An 18,938-nucleotide genomic window follows, 5' to 3' on the forward strand; every position below is an offset into this window, starting at 1 on the left:
TCAATCATGCCATGTCTATCCTCTTTAGAAATTAGTGACTGCGGCAACATACAAACATTGCCAGACTTCCTCTGCAAAACCCCACTGCATGATCTTATCATTGAGGATTGTCCCATGCTTTCAAAGCGCTGCGAACAAGATAGTGGAGAGGAGTGGCACAAGATTTCCCACATCCCAAACATCAAAATCTCATAATATTGGTAATTGGGCTCTATCTATCTTATTTACACATGTATGTATGCTATCATCATATTTGTTTAATTTTCTTATTTTTCTTCTTCAAAGGTATATTGAGTAATGTGGATCAACTGGTGACTCACGAGCTAGGCATACATATTAATCTTCTTTTAAAAGGTAATTTTCTTTCTTTATATATTTCAAGGATTATTTAACTTCAGCTACTCAATTTCTTTGCGGGACAACTGAGTGAAAGTTATGATATCAATAAACCATCTAGGAAACTTATCGTGCATTTATCTTACTGATTTATGAAGCACTTTTTAGTAACTATTCATACGTACGTACCAAATTCGATATCAAATTTGCATGGCGCATAATTTTCTTATCTTAGTTGCTCAAGTTTTCGCAGAAAATAGTAAGACTTGAGCAGAGGTGAGCCAAATTAAAGAGCGTCAGTTGAGGTCACCTTCAGGTTTCTCATGAGGTTTGTCGTTTAGCTTTAATATATACTATTTGGTTGTTTCTTAGGAAAATTTAATTCTAGGACAATGTCATAGAGATGTTGCTGAATCGGTAATTTACCTATCGTTTCAGGGATTCTATAGAACCTAAAAGCGTGATGTCGACCATCAACTTACCACTACTGAAGCTTCCCCACAAATTTTGATCATCTTCACCTAAGCCATGAGAACTTGCAGGCATTGGAAAGTGATTCCGCAAAGCATTCCTCTTACTCCTCATTGCTTGGACCTGCGCTTAATGATCCTTCATGGCCATTTTTCAACAGGTCAAATACAATCATGTGAATAGGGAAGCTAGCTGCATTTCGCATAGACGTAGTTTGGTTTGAGGAGCTTACATGATTGTAGATCTCCTTGTAAAGGATAGTCATACTATGTAATTTTGGCGTGTAGAGTTCTTTTCTCCTTCGATTGTGTTGAAATCCCCAACAATGTTTTTACTGAGGTCCCTTTCAGTGGTGCACCCCATCCTCTCTTGTACGTATTCTTCCATAATGCTAATGAATATCTGGCAACCAAGCCAAATTGATTCAAACCACACGCCCACATGCCAAACATCACAAATCAGTTTGAACTATTCTGTTTGTTTCCATCCCATTTATATGATTGACTTGGAATAATCATATAAGCTTGGATAGAAGAGAGCCAACGCCACAAACCATTCTGCATTTCTTCTTCTTCATTTCTTTTTCCACTGTCAACAGATTGCAGAGGCTGAAAAAATGGCTGACGGGATCATCTCCATGCTACTGGATCGGCTGACTTCAACAGTTTACGAGTACGTTGATGGAGAGGTGAAATTTGTTTTGGATGCTAAGAAAGATGTTGAAGAGTTTGCTGGCAATCTCAGAGCTATTCAAGCCGTTCTCGAAGATGCGGAGCAAAGGCAAGTCAAGGAGGCCAGCGTGAGGATCTGGTTGGATCAGCTCAAAGAAATATCCTTCCAGATGGTGGACGTGCTGGACGAGTGGAACACTGACATGCTGAGACAACAGGTTGAGAAGCAAGAACGAGAAGTTGAAAAAGCTCATGTTCCTGAGAAGAAGAAGGTAACTCTCTCTGTTTCCCCTAGCTGCTTTTGTTTTCGCAAAGCCAAAGAGGTGATTTTTCGCAGTAAAATTGCGAGTAAGATAAAAGATTTGAACGATAAGTTAAGTGTGATTGATGAGCAAAGAAAAAGGTATGGGTTTCAACCCATAGAAAGAGGCATTCAAGAATTACCTGGACGGCAGAAGACTTCGTCTTTTGTCGTCGTGTCAGAGGTATTTGGTCGAGAAAAGGAAAAAGACATTCTAATAACAAAGTTGATGAGTGATGGTGGAGAAGATCGGAGGGGGCTCCTTATCATCCCTATTCTAGGGATGGGAGGAATGGGAAAAACAACTCTAGCCCAACTTGTTTATAATGATGACAAGGTTAAAGCCTATTTTGAAAAGAGAGTGTGGGTTTGTGTCTCAGATCTTTTTTATGAGATTAAGATTGCCAAAGCTATAAGCGGTGATGATGCCCAAAGTTCAAATGAGTTAGATCATGTCTTGCACCACATGTCAATATCCATCGAGGGCACAAGGTTTCTCCTTGTCCTAGATGATGTGTGGACCCACGATCATAAAAAAATGGGAAAAATTAAGGGCATCACTAATTCAAAGTGGTGCTCATGATAGTAGAATATTGGTGACCACAAGACAACACGATGTTGTTGATATGATGAGAGCAAGAAGTGACATGATCAATTTGGGAGAGTTGAGTGAAGAATATTGTTTATCAATATTCAATTATATGGCGTTTGCTGATATAAAAGTAGATAAGGCGTTTGAAGATATTAGTAAGGATATTGTGAAGAAATGCAAGGGTTTACCTCTCGCTGCAAAGGCTTTAGGTGGTCTCATGTATAATAAGAAAACAAGGAGGGAATGGCTAGATGTCTTGAATAGTAAAATATGGGATCAAGAAGAGGTGGAGCAAGAAGTTTTTCAACCACTTTTTCTAAGTTATTATGATTTGGCCTCAGCAATCAAATGTTGTCTTTTGTATTGTGCTTGTTTTACTAAAAATTATAAGTTTAAGAGGGATGAATTGATTAATCTTTGGATGGCACAAGATTATCTTAATTCAAAAGGAAATAAAGATGAGGGAGAAGTTGATCAAACATTTTTTGATAACTTAGTAGCACGGTCTTTTTTTCAAGATTTGGAGAAAGATAGTGTTAGTGGTAAAATTATAGGTTGCAAAATGCATGATATTGTTCATGACTTTGTGCAATCTCTCACCAAGAACGAATGTTTGATCACCGACGTTGAGGATGTTGACAGTGAAATACAGGCTTTGGGTGAAAAGGTTTGCCATTTGACCGTAAGACTAAAACCTGGTGAGCCACTCCCACCTTCGAATGCATATTACAATTGCAAAAATCTGTGTTCACTCACAAAAATCTCATATTCGAGGTTTGATACATCTATTGCTATGATAGACTCAAACTTTATTCTACAATTGAAATATCTTAGGACATTAAATTTGAGTTACAGTGGCATAAGTGAAGTCCCTAAGGAAATTTGTGAATTGATACATTTGAGGCACATTGATATGTCATGGAATCATGGTTTTAAGAGATTGCCGGACAGTATCTGTGAGTTGTACAATTTGTATACCATGCGCCTCCTTAGTTGCTGGTCACTTGAAAAACTACCTGATAACATGGGAAAGTTGATTAGCTTAAAGTACCTTGATGTTTTGGGCTGTCATAAGCTGGAGTACTTGCCAAAAGGGATTCGGAGATTAAAAAAAAGTTTGAAAACAGTAGATGGGTTTGTTGTGGTTTATGGTGAGGATGAGGACAGAGCATTACAACTGGCAGATCTGAGAGTCTTTAGCCTCCAGGGTAGACTCACCATAAAATTGAAGGGGAATGTGAAAGATGAGAGGGAGCTTGAGAAGGCGCAGTTGTGGGACTTGAAGCAATTATTTCATCTTGGAATTGATTCTAAGGATGTCTTGTACAAGCAGATGAGAAGCACAATCGAAATACTGAATGCTTTACGACCGCATGAAAATCTGGAATCCATATGCATTTCCTATCATTCAGGCGCCACCTGCCCCAGTTGGATGATGTCTTTGCACAACTTAAGAATCATTAGTCTATCTAGATGGAGTGAATGCAAGTTTTTGCCTCCTCTTGGGAAATTGCCCCACCTTGAAAAGCTGACTATGTATGGTATGGAGAAGGTGGAAAAGATTGGTGGTGAATTTTTGGGAATAGTTGACTCAGATGAAACGTCGTTGACATCATCATCATCATCCACCTCATTTTTTCCAAAGTTGAAAGAATTCGAAATTTGTTTCATGTCAACGTTGGAGGAGTGGGAAGTAGGCGTGGAAGGGTGGAACAAAGAGGATTCTAAAATTTCAATCATGCCATGTCTTTCCTCTTTAGAAATTAGTTACTGTAAAGGCATAAAAACACTGCCAGACTTCCTCTGCAAAACACCACTGCAGGATCTTTTCATTAAGGCTTGTCCCATGCTTTCAGAGCAATGTGAACAAAGCAGTGGAGAGGAGTGGCCCGAGATTTCTCACATCCCAAACATCAAAATCTCAACATACTGGTAGTTGAGCTCTATCTATCTTATTTACACATGTATGTAAGCTATCATCATATTTGTTTAATTTTCTTATTTTTCTTCTTCAAAGGTATCAGTAATGTGGATCAACTGGAGACTCGCGAGCTAAGCATAAATATTAATCTTCTTTTAAAAGGTGATTTTCTTTCTTTATATATTTCAAGGATTATTTAACTTTAGCTACTCATTTCTAATTTATCTGCTGGACGACTGAGTGAAAGTTATGATATCAATAAACCATCTAGGAAACTTAGTGTGCATTCATCTTACTGATTTATGAAGCACTTTTTAGTAACTATTCATACGTAAGTACCAAATTCGATATCAAATTTGTACGGCGCATAATTTTGTTATCTTAGTTGCTCAAGTTTTCGCAGAAAATAGTTAGACTTGAGCAGAGGCGAGCCAAATAAAGAGCGTCAGTTGAGGTCACCTTCAGGTTTCTCATGAGGTTTGTTGTTTGGCTTTAATATACATTATTTGGTTGTTTCTTAGGAAAATTTAATTCTAGGACAATGTCATAGAGATGTTGCTGAATAGGTAATTTACCTATCGTTTTAGGGATTCTGTAGAACCTAAAAGCGTGATGTGGACCATCAACATACCACTACCGAAGCTTCCCAACAAGTTTTGATTGTCTTCACCTAAGCAATACAGCAAATGTTGAAAAATTCGAATTACCAGCCATGGCTTTAGGCAAGGAGGATGAAAGTGCTTGCAGGGAAACTCCTGCATTTTGTCATTGACAACCAAGTTTTCGTTACAAATGCAGCAATCTGCGTCCTCTCCGAGCTTCTTCAACACTTCCTCCGTGATCATGATCACCGGAAGATTGGCCACCACCTGTTTGCTCGCAGGCGGGACCCTCGGAGAGCCTCATGTCAAACAAATATCCTAAAAAACCAAAAATTCAATTTCTTTTCGTCTTTGAATTTGACTTCCATTTTCAGATTCGGGTTAAATCGGTTTGTATGGTTTCGGATTTTTCTTATATTTTGTGGAGTTTGGGTTGGCGAGGAGGTCACCGTTGGGAGACGAAGGTGGGCATGGGATCGTCTGAGCGCCGTCTCAGATTCCAACTGTCTTTCCGGACACCTTTATCAACGTCGTTTGTTTTTCATGTGGTTACTTGCCTGTGTTGCCCGGCGGGTAGGATAAGTGGAGGGGTTGGTTTCATGTAATTCAATACACTCAAATATTAATGTGAAGCATAAGATTACCAACAAGTTAGGACATGTAGCAAGTTGTTTGTGCTTCCCTTTTTTTTTCTTTTTTCTTTTTTTTCTATGCTTTTAGTTTTTTTCTTTCTTTCTTTTTACGTCATTTTATCTGAATTTGTTTGGTTTTCATTCATGTTAACTCATTAGATAATATGGTTGTTTTGTGCCCAAAATATGGGTTAGAGAAAGTCCACTAAAAGATGAGAAGATCAAGTCATTGGGCTTGTAAGCTAGTTCAAGGAATCTATATGACAGAACACCCACCACGAGAACAAAGATGACTGCTCGTAGCCCTAGGTTCTCTTCCAACAAGGAGAGACGAGTGCAGAAAAAGTATTTTTCGACCGCTCAAGTCGATTGGTGGTAGACTTGACAACTTTCTGGCACAGAGCTCCAAAGACAGGTCTGACCAAACGTCAACTCACAACCGCAAGTATCCATGGATATAAAAAAAGTCTATGATGAGACTTATATGCTATCAAGTCTAGCGCTCGGGTAAAGTGCTTTTCAACCACTATCTAAGAAGCATTGCGTGTCAGGATGCTTTTCCAATTTTTTTTTTATTTTTTTTGCTGTTATCTTTTGTTTTTTTTTTTTTTTAAATTCTTCATATGCTACTTTATTTGAGTTCATTTTGGTACGCTGAATGATGCAGGTTCGATCCCCATCAATTCCTCTCCCCCCCTAACAACTAACTATTCAATCCACTAACGTTATTGATCTACTAAAATAAATAAGCACGAGTGTGCAAAAGTAGGAAAAGGTAAAGAGAAACGTCTCCCTTATTTAACAAAAGAGAAAATCCACTAGAACATGAAGAGTTACAAGGCCAACAAATGGAAGTCTATTACATTGATCTACCTCATCAATCTAAAATCAATTTTCCATTGTACAATAAAATCAGAGCCAATTTTCCATTTGGCTATAAACAATGCAACACAGAATCTAAGACAAATGCTAAAAGATCAAGAAGCAAAAAATATAAATCCAAAAACACAATTTTCATATCACATAGAAGCCTCAATCCTTGGCTCAAATGAGAAGGCAGACAAGAACTTGATGGCTTCACCATCCACAAAACATTTGGGCAATTCAATCCAATCATTGGCAGTCAAGTCACACAGAACACAGCTCGAAATCTCGGCAGAGCTTAAGCAGATCAGTAACTGATCACCGGCCCCTACGCAGTTTATGTCCACATTCTTGCCATACCACTCGTGTGACATCGCGGGAGGCATTGCTGCAATTTGTTGCCACGATCGAGCTTCCTCATCGTAGCACCACACCCTGAGGCTCGCGCTTTCGAAGAATTCTGAGAGAAGAACCACCAGCATTCTGCCTCCGCATGCTACCAAGTCAATGGAGTACTCGAAGAAGACTGGGAGTAGCCTGGGGTACTCCGAGAAGCACTTGGTGGTCAGGTTGCAGGCTACAACTGAGCCTGATGAGCTGAGGAAATGGAGTGTCTCCTCGCCATTTTTGGTAGTCATGACGGACGAGTATTGCTTGGATGGGCTTCTTTGCATGTTGGTTGCCACTACGTTTCCAGCCTTGCTAAGGAAGTAAACGGCACTGTCATCGTTTGAGTCTGATTCTGTTGAATCATCATCGTCAAAGTTTTTACACAAGGCTGTCTCTTCTTCCCAGCAGGCAGTGCTTGAGTTATACACTCGAAAGGACAGTTTTGGAAACTCGCCGAAGACTACAACAAGCTTATAAGAGGACTGATCATACTTTGTATATGAGCTCATCACAATGGCATGGAATGTGAGATTTTGCAAGGATGGATCCAGTGGAGGGTGTTCGTTGCAAACTCCTGTTACGGGGTTGGATACAATGAAGTTGCCCTGTGAATTGCGGAAACAGATCAAGCCACCAGATGCTGAAACAGGCATGGAATTGCAGTTGGAGTTTGTCTGCAGGAGAGGGGGATGATTGAGTTTCTTCCAGCTTCTTTCAGAGGAGTCAAAGACAATTGATCGATTGAGAAAGGGATCGACCATGAAAAACCATGGATCCCGAGAGGGGATCTGAGAGCAGGCAAGCTTAAAACTGGGAGAAGATGCAACTGATTTCCATCTTTTGCACACCGAAGTAAGGCGGAAGAAGGCAGATGTTGGTAGTCTCGACAGCACCCTTTCGAGAAGGTCTTCATTAAGCTCATCCATACCAAAGGTGCTTGAAATGCAATCATCTTGCTCTAGGGATTTTCTCTTCCGATTCATCGTAAAAGCTGGGCAAATGTTGTGCTCCATGAACTAGAAATTAGTAAGAACACAACTGCAGTAACAAAAAGGGATCGAAGTGTTACTTGTGACTTTATATAAATGCCCATCAGATAGAAACCATAGAAACAAAATGCTCAAATCAAGCATACAAAGAATGTAATGGGAATCTGGCTCAAACATTCATTAAAAGACTCCGGTACTTCAAAAATCTACGAAATGTTTTTCTAAACTACTTCATGGTTCTTTTGGGACTGCTTCTATAAAGGGCACTTATGCTCACAAGAACTTCTGGTAGAAGTGCTTCAACGACCTAGATGCGTTTTTAAGTATTTTCTGCCAAATGTAGTCAGAAGCGCAATTTAGCCATCTCAGCCCCTATCCTTCCGTTTCTATTTCCCATCTGCCGGTTATCTTATTAATCAAACAATTCGTATGGCAGTGAAGAAGTTGAAAACCAATCTAATCTTTCGAATAAAGAGTCCGACTTTCTTTCGAGAGTGAGACTGAAGAAAAATCCGAGGCTGGCAAATCACAGTACAGTCAAAAGCACTGAGAAACAGGTATGAACTGAGATTGTTGAAGCAAAAAAGGATTAAAATTTGAAACCATCCATGATAAAAAGCATGTTTAGAGGCTCAAAAGTTCCAGAATTGGAAGATATAAGTTAAATTTTCATAGCCAAAAGATGAAATTGGACCGTTGGTATGTCCAGAAGTAGCAGATCTCGAGACAAAGTCATATTATTCGCCAAATCACAGTAGAAGAATCCTAGGACTTCGAGTTACTAGAAACAACGGTGTACCCATCAATCAAAATGTCACATTTAGACAGATTAACAGCTAAAATTCAAGAAAACCGAGGCAGACTTTGAACAACAAGATGACAAAAGGAGAAGATGAACAGAGAGAGAAAAAGTACCTTTTCCTGCTGCGGCTGCTTCAGCGGCGGTGCTGCTGCTTCAACGGCGGCGCTGCCGTGAGGTCTGAGTGGAGGAGGACAGTGAGAGTGATGAAGTGAGGCCGGTGGGTCTTTGTCTCTGTCTTTAAATTGGGCAGCGTTTGGGAGAAAAGATTAAAGGAAAGAAAGGAAGGGAGAAAAAGAGCTATGGAGGAAGGAAGGTGGGAAGCTTCGTGGGAAACTCTTTTTGTAGGGGTTGACAACCAAGAACATACACAAACACACGAGGGGTTGGTTGGTGGTTGGTTTTTCTTTCTTTTCAGCCCAATATTTATAAAACGAGAGAGAGAGAGAGAGAGAGAGAGAGAGAGAGAGAGTACATAATACAGTGTGAAAGGAGAGAGAGTAGTTGACTCCCTTCTCTCACGGCTCTTGGCTTTGGATTCCCAAGCTCCAAACAAAAAATGTTGCACTTAGTCTTAGCAGTGTTTAATTAGAGCAAGTCCACCCCTAAGGACTTTGTGCCAGCACCCAGCGCATTTATCCACTCAATTAAACAGTAATAGACCCCAGTAAACAGTAATAGGCCAAAGCATCTCCACCCCTAAAAATACGCTGGCACCCAGTCTATCTAATATTATATTATTTTATTCATATCAATTAATATTTTATCATTTATTTTATTTTTTATTTTTTCTTCTTTCTTCCTTTCCCTCTCCGATCCTTTCTTTCTCTCTCTCTCTCTCTCTCTCCCTCCCTCTCTCTCTCTTTTCCAGCTCACTCCCGTGAGCTCACCTTCTCCTTCCTCTTCAAAACCTTCCATTTCTGCACGCCATCCACCCTTGCATCTCCGACGCCATCCCCCTGCATCTCCGACGCCGTCCACCCCTGCATCTCCGACGCCGTCCACCCCTGCATCTCCGACGCCGTCGACGCCGTCCTCCTGCATCTCCACACCTCCGACGCCGTCGCTTCGTCCTCCCGTCGTTCTCCCTCCGTGGTTCCTTCCCTCGCGACATCCTCTCCCGCCTCGACCAGCTCCGCTCCTCAGCCTCCACAACAACTCCCTCTCTGACGTCATATGCCCTCCGACGTCACACTGACGTCAGATAGGCCGGTCCCAAGGTCTGTCGATTTTAGGCCGGCCTGTGGACTGGCTTGGGCTGGGTGCCAGTCGATTTCACAGGCTGGAGTGAATTGACAGGGTGCCAGCCTGGTTTTTTGACTGGGTGCTGGGCTCTCTTCTTCCCGGTGGAATTGCTCTTAGTCGGATGACTTGAGAAACAAGCACGGTGACATTGTAGGCATAGGTAATATATAAGGAAAACTAATGAAAATCGTTGGAAAATTTTGAGTTTTAACTATAAGGATAAAATAAAGGGTAAAGTGAATAGTACCAAGATTGATTTTTTAGTATAAAAATGTGGTTTTTCGTTAAAGTGAACAGCACCGAGAACTTTTTGTTCAAATTTCCTAATATATAACAATGTATGTTTGACTTAAAATATAAATAAATTGTGACAAGAATACATGTTACAATGTGTGATTAACTTACATACAGTTAAATTTCATTTTGATGGTGTTCACGTTAGTCAAGCGTTAGTACACACCAAGGGTGGAGCTAGAATTTATATAGGAGTTATCTAAATTTTTTATCTTGTATGGAGTGAAATTTAGTCGTTGAAAATAGGCTAAATTTATGTTTTGTGCGATATTAGACTGAATTACCATAACATGCTTTTTTAACACCAAATTTTTTCATCTTTTAAAACTTGGAGAGGATTGAAACGTGAATCATTAGTTGGCTCCGCTCTTGATATACACAAAACAATACGTAATTAGCTTAAAGTATTGTTACAATAAATATAAATAATACATAATAATGTCTCATTAATTTGAAGTACCACAACAGCATCGTGGTTCGAATATAAAGAACTCTCCCTCGTGAGGAGAATACACTTTAAATTGGTCGTCTGTCTTTTTAATATTTTTACACACAAAAGAAAGAGAGAGAGCATCCGAGCATGGTTGCAAAGAAGGACAAAACGACATGGTTGGGAATACAATATATGCCAACAATATTATCATGACATTGTCAAAGGCTCAAAGTGCTTAAAGGGTTTGTCTTTGTCATATTTTCAGATGCGTGGGTTGAGTTTTAGGGTTTCTGCTGCTGCCGGAAGCTGACTTTTGCAGTTTGCAAAAGCAAAAGCAGAAACTTGGTAGTGCTTTTGGCTTCTGCATTTGCCTCGTTAAGGAATCTGGGTGTTCGTGAGCCTTCAAAGTCAATGGCCAGACCAGATTCTTCGAGTCCCAGAAGCAAGCATTTCTTTTTCAAACTAGAATACAAGTAATAAAAGACAAAGCAAGAGAGAGAAAACAGCTGATTACGTTCTATTTTCTACCTTTTTATCCTCTCTCTCTCTCTCTCTCTCTCTCTCTCTCTCTCTCTGTGAAATACCTCCAAAGTCCAAGGCTTCGAGGCCGGCTGCCATGGCAGTTGGCAGAGATCTCGATGCGTACATTTCATCAAGCTCGGGTCTCCAAGCTGCCTTCTTTTCTGTGTTACTGTTTTGGTAAATTACAAGTTGGCATCTTTTCCCCCATTGGATTATCAAATCTTAATGAACTTATTTAATATTCTAAATAAACCAAATTTTAGCATGTTCAAGACTACTACTAAGTAGTTCTAGATACCTTTTTGCACATTCGGTTTTACTTGACACGAAATAATACAAAAATAACGAATTTCGAATCAACCCAATCACTCATTAAAAACCCTTTAACAAATCGCGTCACTAGTTAAAAACTCTATAAGATATCATTTGTCAACCCTTAACATTAAAAATGATAATTTCTTGCATAACCATTTAATTTACCATGAAACGACTAGACCAATCAACCCGGCATGAAATTACATGATCTGTTAATGAATGAGGTTGTTATTCAGTCACCTGTTAAAGTAATGAATTTGACATGACACGACTTGTTAAGATAACGGATATAACTCGAACACAATAAACACAACCTATTAGATAGCCTACTTCTAAATTTCCAACATCCAAAAACGCTTTTAACTACATTTGTCAACAGTAATTAAAAATGTTTCTAGTCTTCATTATACAAAAAACGCTTAACTGTGTCATAAGAATTTAAACTCATTAAATTACTAATGACTCTCCCAACTAAATTGTTAATCGGAGGTCTCTGCAAATTATGAAACCCCGGACAAAAATTTCCCAGCCTCCATCTTTTTCCTTATGGCAACGATGAGGGGACCTAAAGAATTATGAACAAAATAATAATCGTTAAGAAATCCACCTTCGATTATTTAGCCGTCATCTACTTTTTTTTGTTCTGTGGATTCCGTTCCCGTTCAGAAAACCAGAATTCACAACCGGAGAACCATTCCCATTTGCTCGAGTCGTTGGCCCATTGCTCCGGCAAATTTGAATGTCCTCTGCAGGGGATGAACTTGACTCACAATGATCGATATCCATATCTTGGGAAACGCCATTTTCAGCTTCACGACCTGAAGAAGAGAGATCCTTCTCGCAGCGTGCTGATACATCGTCCAGAATAGCCTGACATGAGTCACCATTAGACATATCCATACCATCTGGAGCTGGAGTTGAATCACCTCTTACGGTATCCAAATCCAACTCACCAGCAGGGTCCTTGCATATAGAAATCTCCCTTGAAACAGATGGACAAGACGGGGAATTAACCGCACCATTTTCAACTATGCAAACCTCTTTTGAAACAGTTGGCGGTGATTTAAGCCTGCGATCCACATTATCAGAGTGTTCTAGGACAACCTCAGCGTCAATTACAGCAGCCGATTCTGTTACAGAGCTTGGAATCTGTGGCAGCAATGTAGTGTCAGATGGCACAGAGCCAGAACAGTGGGTAGGATCTGCAGACTCAGCAGTGGAACATCCAAGTTGTTCCTTTTGGCAAGCCTCTACTTCAACATTCATCATTTCCTCCTTTTTCTTCGGGCGTTCGAGGGTCCTTAGACATGATGCTCGTGGCTGAACCCTGCACATCAACAGGCAACCAAAACCATTTTAGATCGTCAAAACAAAATGCTTCTCATAAAAAATAAGATGCACAATATCAGTTGTTCAGTTTGAACTAGGGTCCACAATCACACATGTTGCATTCGTCTAAGCCAACTACATAGAACTTAATGAGAGTAACATGTAAAGTTCACACATATACACACCTGCTATATAGTAGCATATATGCTCCCTGGGAAAGTACCTCTTCCAAATTTACGGTCGTAACCTGTGAAAATAGCAAAATAAGTCAGCAAAGAAATAAGCTGCTTGGGTACATAGTGCATATTAGATAAAAGTTTCGAGTGCACCTGAATAATCTGTAATAGGGAAGGCTATAGGATGCGTGTGTGTGTGTGTGTGTGTGTGTGTGAGAGAGAGAGAGAGAGAGAGAGAGAGAGAGAGAGAGAGAGGGAGGGAGGGAGGGAGCGAGGGACAAGAAAGATCACCTTACAGTCGTCGATTCTGTACCAGTTTCCACTGAAATCCTTGGTATAACAGATATAGTGTCCGAAAAATGAAGCATTCAGCATATCAATATGGACAACAACGGCATACAGCTTGTAAATATTGGTACCATCTCCCGCTTCACTCATGTAGGGGTTAAGATCTAATGTTTCCGGAAATGTTACTCTCTTGTTAATTTTCCCAAACCGTCCACTCTGAAATATTTGCCAACACAAAAATTTCAGGATTCACCATAGCATCAATTAAGAAAGCAACATGTATAAAATGAGTATAGCTGAACCTGAAATCTTTTCAAGGCAATTGTGAGAATATTTGGAGCGCGTTTAACGGTAAGACGCTTCCAAGCCTTGACATAGTCATTGCACCTGTTAACAGAAACAATATATCTTCATGAAGCCACTTTAATTGTGACAACAAATATAATGAATGGAATTGACAAAAAACTGAAAAAGGCAACAAATATAACGAATGGAATTGACAAAGAAAAAGTAGAGATCATACCCATCGCATTTATACATATTTTCTCCATGAAGCCACTCCTTGATGGTGAATTGATCTAGACATTCCTCTAATGATGAAGCATCCCCGTGAATTTCAACAGTTAAATCCATCATATTTTCATATTGATTTGATATATTCTTGCAATTTGTACAAATCACCTACAAAATATTCCAAAAAGAGAAAGTACATTAGAAGGGATGTAAAATTACAAAACAAGGAAAATGCCATAGCCAAAGTTCGAATGTTAGGCATATTGAAAATATTCCAAGTAACGATACCAGAACCAAAAAGGTTAAGCACTACAACCTTATCTAGATATAGAATATAAAACTGCTGTGACATATTCTCCAATTAACATACGTGAGTCGATACATGATTGTAAGCGTCAGTCAAGCAAGGCTCAACAGTAAAATAAAGAAATAATTCAGCTTATAACTGAATTTACACTTAGCCATAAGATGATAACCTGAGACTGTAGCTGGCCACCAAATATATGTTGAATTAACGTTGTCTCTTGAGAGCTTGGACACACAGCTTTCTCTCCACCAAACTCATCAAGACACAACGACTGCATTGTATCAATGGCAAACCTACAAAACAATACAAGAACTTCAATACAATTTGTTGATGCACAAAATCAAGTGCAAGTAGAGTGTTGACAATGTATTCAATTTAACAGCCATCAGACAATATAGAAACTAAATCAAGTGCACATAAAGAAACCTCATGAGTTCATGAGCATCCTCCTGCCTCCCGTAGCCAAGATTACCACCAATATTTGGTAATCTAGAGATAATGTTGGTTGGTGAAAAGGACTGCAAACTTTGGCTAGCTTTTTGAAGATGGATTTCGAGTTCACACAGGAAGCACCAGTCTTCACGTATGCCTGAAAAACAAAAAAGAGTAATTGTTTGATGAGTCAAGACTTGCTTAATCACCTTCATCCTAAAAAAGTAGCACTGAATGGTTTTAAGACTCTACATTCTCTCCGATGGCCCTTCTCTAACAAGTAGGCAACAAGCGGTCGAGTGGATGAAAGACACTGTAGAACCACATTGGCAAAGCAACTGCAAATAAAAGGGAAATTAGAAGCATAAACAAAATTGTAGGTAGTACAAGTATGATAGGAATGTCAGTGCAAGTGTGTGAGTGCTTGCATGCTTGCAGGCAACATGCATGTATATAGAGTGAAGACATCTGTGGTCAAGTTTGCCGCTTGATCAAATGGAAGTACCCAATTAGTGGTATTACAATGTACTGTAAAAAGGGTAAAGAAAAACCTGTTTCCACAATTTAAGAGTCCGCAAGGAGGAAACCCTGGCTTGTCCCAATTGAAAAGTTCAACAAATTCTTCATAGGGAAAAAGAATCTGAAAAGTATTAAGCATTTGTTAATACATATATGTGCCAGATAAGAATTACGAAAAATCTGTAAGCAGCATTTATGAAAAACTAAATGAAAGTTCACCTCTTTAGGCATCTTGATAGGCCTAGAGATTCCACGAGCAGGAACAAGTGCAAGTCCAGGGGAAGTTTTTCCTCCAGCACCAGAAGTTTTAAATCTCCGATTACCCAATGTGTTCTGAGCTGAATTCACTCTGCCAGATAGTTGAAAGTCCTTGCATTCTGTCTTATGCCCTGACTTCCAATGCTTTTCTTGGCATTTCGTTGAGCTACAAAATTATAAAGGGTTATGACCAAAATTTTTAAGGAAGAATACACGCTTATAGGAATCTCTACCATTGTCTTAAAAACATTCACCATCATACAAATATTGAATTCACATACCAAATCACCACTTTTATAAGATTAGACTGATACCACCAAATCACCCGTTCAGCAAAGTTCCAACATGCTATTGCTACTTCATACGTCTCCTATAAACAATCCCATATATCATTGCAAGTATCAATACCGAAAACAAAGTTATCTATGTTATGGATCAATCCCGAGCCTAAACGTAGGATGCTTGCAACACATTAACTGCCAGCATAACACTGAACCAGAATTTTCGAATTGAATAGCCTAGTTGGAATCAAAGCCTAAAGTGCAATAATTGGACGAAGAAATTTTACATGTAAAAAAAATGGAGACAACCGACCATCCGTGCGAAGGACCCTAAGAAACTCAGACAGATAAATACTTCCACTCAATAAAACAATAACTCTTCCCTCCTTATCTTTCTTATGAAACAGAACACTAAATACTCGATGGTTGTGAGACAACATGATCAACAGAAATATCTAACTGTCTATATATATATCTGAGACAACTTATAAATTCCATCACAGATTAAAACTATATATATCTGAGACAACTTAAAAATTGCATCACAGATTAAAACTTTTCCATAATCCATTAAACCAGCGTCAATTAAGAAATTAAATCACCATAATTAAGTGCCAAGAAGCAATCTTTAGATACAATGATTAAAGCAGCACATAAATTCATAAAAAAAAATTAACGAATTAAATTGAAGAACAATACCAGTATCTAACAGCCTTGCAGCGAGAGCACCTCCTGGAACCCGAATTCCCACAGACAGCACAAACAGGATCCTCCATGAACGCGCCAGGCATTGGGGTCCGATCACCCCCGTCACCTCCTCCCTCGAAGCTGGCGTCGACCTCAAAGTACTTCGACGCCGTGTTCTTCACCAGGTGCAGCAAACAGAAGGCGATTATAAAAACTGTAAATATGAAGTGCAGGAACCAATTCAGATCCAAGCTCACTCCCGCGACATGCATCTACGCCTCCCCAGCTTCGATCTTCGATTCCTCCGCAACCCCGATTCTTCTCATCGATAATTTATACAGTGATCGACGCAACTCGCAGCTCGATTTGGGGATTTTCTCTCAATTTCGTCCCTTCGCCAATGGAAATTAGGGGGTTTTTTTTTTCTGGAGCAGCTGAGAGAGAGAAATGGGTAGAAATTAGGGTTTTACAAATTATAATTTGGGTGTGTTAGAGGAGATAAAGGGAGCTACCTTATTTTCTGGAGATTTCTTTCCCTTTATCTGTGTTTCTTGTTCTTCTAGTTTTTGGGTTACGTTAACAATAATTTGGAGAAAATTATAAAAATTTCAAAAAATTAAAAAAGATGAAACTTTATTTATTTATTCAAGCCAATAAAAAAAAGGAAAACTAATTAAAAGGGCTTGAAAACTTTGAGTTTTAACGATAAGGACAAAATAAATGGTAAAGTGAATAGTACCAGGATTGACTTTTTAGTGTAAAAATGTGGTTTTTCGTTAAAATGAACAGTACCGGGTGCTTTTCGTTAAAGTTCCCATAAAAAAATCATTTATTGGATTTTATGTTGGATAATACTTTCATTCCGATTTGGATTTAGGAATGAATATATTTTCTCATTTGCAAATAATGTATTTTTATTGAATAAAATCGACCAGAATTGTTTAATCTAAAATTCATTCGAACTGGATATCGTTTAATCGTCCAAACGTATCAAATAAATAAACAGTTCATCATGATTATGTACTCATTTGGATGTGCTTTTAAAATCACAAAAAACGCTTTTAATGAAAATATTTTTAGAACCAATATTTAATAAATATACAAGTAAATCCTGAAAAAGCACTTAAAAGTATTTTTGGAACCCAAATTTTTTTTCCTTTCTAAAAGCATTTTCAGTCATTTTAAAAACACATTCAAACGAGTTATATATTACTTGATACTTACACTGTCAGTTTGTTCTATGCATTTGAATGAATAAATGATCTCCAATTATGAAATTTTTACAGTCAAGATACGTTATTCTCAAATAGGCAATGAGCTCATCCCTAAAACAAGAGATTCGCAAGCTGCAATACAAGAGGGAATAGTTGCTCATGGAGTTTGTCAAAAAGGGAACAAAAATCTTTGAGTTAGTCTTTTTAATCACATAATTTGTCCGATCATCTAATATGATCAAACTGTTCAATTAGATAGCGTGTTCGACTATTATATTAATGATCAAATCAACACTCAATGACTACTAACATGTTGATTAATTTCATCAAAGTTTTCTAAAATAGACATGTCTAAAGTATAGATTGAGTGAATTCTTAATAAATGATTAACCCATTAAGAATTCATTGGTTATGAATTTCGATCCATGTTAGATAAAACTCTTAACTTCATTACTTGATTACTTGTCGTGGACTTTTAGGTTTGAACATTGGTGTAAGGTCCAGTTGAGTGTATCTTATTTGTTTACAAGTTTTTAATTTGGAAACCTTGGGGACTTGCCGTTTGAAGGCAGACCAAAGAAAAAGACATGGATGATGAATTTATTGTCTGTCATTTCATAGTTTAACGTTAATTTTTGTGTCAACATTATAATATTTTATGTCAAACGCATGAGATGACAGAGAATCTATAGAGAGTCCTACTTTTGAAAAAGCATTCCTATCATTTCCCTTTTTACAAATATGGCAAATAAGGCCGGCTCTGTGATTTCGTGGGTTGTCTGAAAATTTATCTGAGACGAGCTTGTAAATTTTCTTTTGTGAAGGAGAAGTTTTATGGAGTAATTATAAAAATAATAGGAATAAAAGAGTATATTGATATAAGGTAGGTTAGAAACACAACTATAAAGTAGGTGGAAAGTATGATTAATGTGCCAAAAATTTTTTTTGAGGTGTCACAAATAGCAAATCATTGTTAAATCAAATTGTTTTCCCAAATTGATTAATCAGAGTTAAGATTCTATTATTTTAGCCATATTAGAGCTGCAAGATTACTCGAATATCAAGTCACTTAAATAATAAATTACTTGAGTATCAAGTTATTGATACTGAGATACGTACTCACAATAATTTTTACATATGATGTTTAAAGTATCTCATATTCTGAAGTACAATAAAAAAATATATATATTATTATTTTAATATGCAATTACAACCAATGAATTCAAGTTTTGTATTGTAAATTGATATCGATTTGTGTGGTTGCTGTTAGTCTCAGGTTTTGCAGAAGAGGAACTCTGAATGCAACCCCAGAAAACAAAACAGACAGAGAAAATGATACCAGAAAATAATAAGGAATTAAAAAATTCACTCACATTGTTAGTATTTTATTTACGGGCCCAAATGCATGGCTTCTTGGTTCAGTAGCAGTGAAGGAATTTCCTCTAACAATTGGTAATTTAAATGTTTGAGTAAATTGTCGATTTACCCTCTAAACTTTCACCTAACTTTCAATTTCCCTCCTAAACTTTTCTATTGGAAAATTAAGGACTCAAACTA

General features: G+C 38.3%; 2 protein-coding genes, 1 long non-coding RNA gene and 1 pseudogene across 6 annotated transcripts; 2 read left to right on the forward strand and 2 right to left on the reverse strand.

Moving 5' to 3' along the window:
• Positions 1-61: 61 nt before the first annotated feature.
• On the forward strand, positions 62-1,236 carry LOC139198421 (uncharacterized). Its single transcript, XR_011583880.1, has 4 exons — positions 62-200; positions 286-354; positions 590-664; positions 775-1,236. It is a non-coding gene; the product is annotated as an uncharacterized lncRNA (long non-coding RNA).
• Positions 1,237-1,302: 66 nt separating this feature from the next.
• Positions 1,303-5,092, forward strand: LOC103420997 (putative disease resistance protein RGA3; annotated as a pseudogene).
• A 1,210-nt stretch (positions 5,093-6,302) lies between these two features.
• Positions 6,303-9,044, reverse strand: LOC103440614 (F-box only protein 13-like). Its single transcript, XM_008379312.4, has 2 exons — positions 8,685-9,044; positions 6,303-7,818 (listed from the first exon to the last, which is right to left on the reverse strand). Exon 2 carries the CDS (start codon positions 7,791-7,793, stop codon positions 6,546-6,548), a length of 1,248 nt encoding a protein of 415 aa, XP_008377534.1. The 5' UTR covers positions 7,794-7,818; positions 8,685-9,044; the 3' UTR covers positions 6,303-6,545.
• Positions 9,045-11,714: 2,670 nt separating this feature from the next.
• LOC103440613 (ubiquitin carboxyl-terminal hydrolase 18-like) lies at positions 11,715-16,740 on the reverse strand. Of its 4 annotated transcripts, none has more exons than XM_029106712.2 (12): positions 16,180-16,727; positions 15,161-15,365; positions 14,974-15,062; positions 14,675-14,760; positions 14,417-14,579; positions 14,160-14,283; positions 13,694-13,851; positions 13,473-13,557; positions 13,174-13,386; positions 12,892-12,953; positions 12,331-12,704; positions 11,715-12,247 (listed from the first exon to the last, which is right to left on the reverse strand). In XM_029106712.2, the coding sequence occupies exons 1-12, from the start codon at positions 16,437-16,439 to the stop codon at positions 12,189-12,191; spliced, it is 1,878 nt and encodes a 625-aa protein (XP_028962545.2). In that variant the 5' UTR covers positions 16,440-16,727; the 3' UTR covers positions 11,715-12,188. The 4 variants fall into 4 exon arrangements, with proteins under 4 accessions (XP_028962545.2, XP_070682739.1, XP_017189180.3 ...); XM_070826638.1 differs by having other exon boundaries at positions 12,397-12,704; positions 16,180-16,720; XM_017333691.3 differs by having other exon boundaries at positions 11,715-12,704; positions 16,180-16,740.
• Positions 16,741-18,938: the final 2,198 nt, after the last annotated feature.

This window comes from Malus domestica, chromosome 08, assembly GCF_042453785.1.
Source record: "Malus domestica chromosome 08, GDT2T_hap1".
NCBI classification, from domain to species: Eukaryota; Viridiplantae; Streptophyta; class Magnoliopsida; order Rosales; family Rosaceae; genus Malus; species Malus domestica.

Bases quoted from the DNA above. Each gene is read 5' to 3' on its own strand.
- LOC103440614 (XM_008379312.4), bottom strand. From the start codon at position 7,793: ATGGAGCACAACATTTGCCCAGCTTTTACGATGAATCGGAAGAGAAAA.
- LOC103440613 (XM_017333691.3), bottom strand. From the start codon at position 16,439: ATGCATGTCGCGGGAGTGAGCTTGGATCTGAATTGGTTCCTGCACTTC. The intron at 14,761-14,973 runs GTTTTTCTTTAC...TTTTATTTGCAG, and splicing joins CTCTTAAATTGTGGAAACAG to TTGCTTTGCCAATGTGGTTC. The intron at 13,387-13,472 runs GTTCAGCTATAC...CAAATATTTCAG, and splicing joins TTGCCTTGAAAAGATTTCAG to AGTGGACGGTTTGGGAAAAT.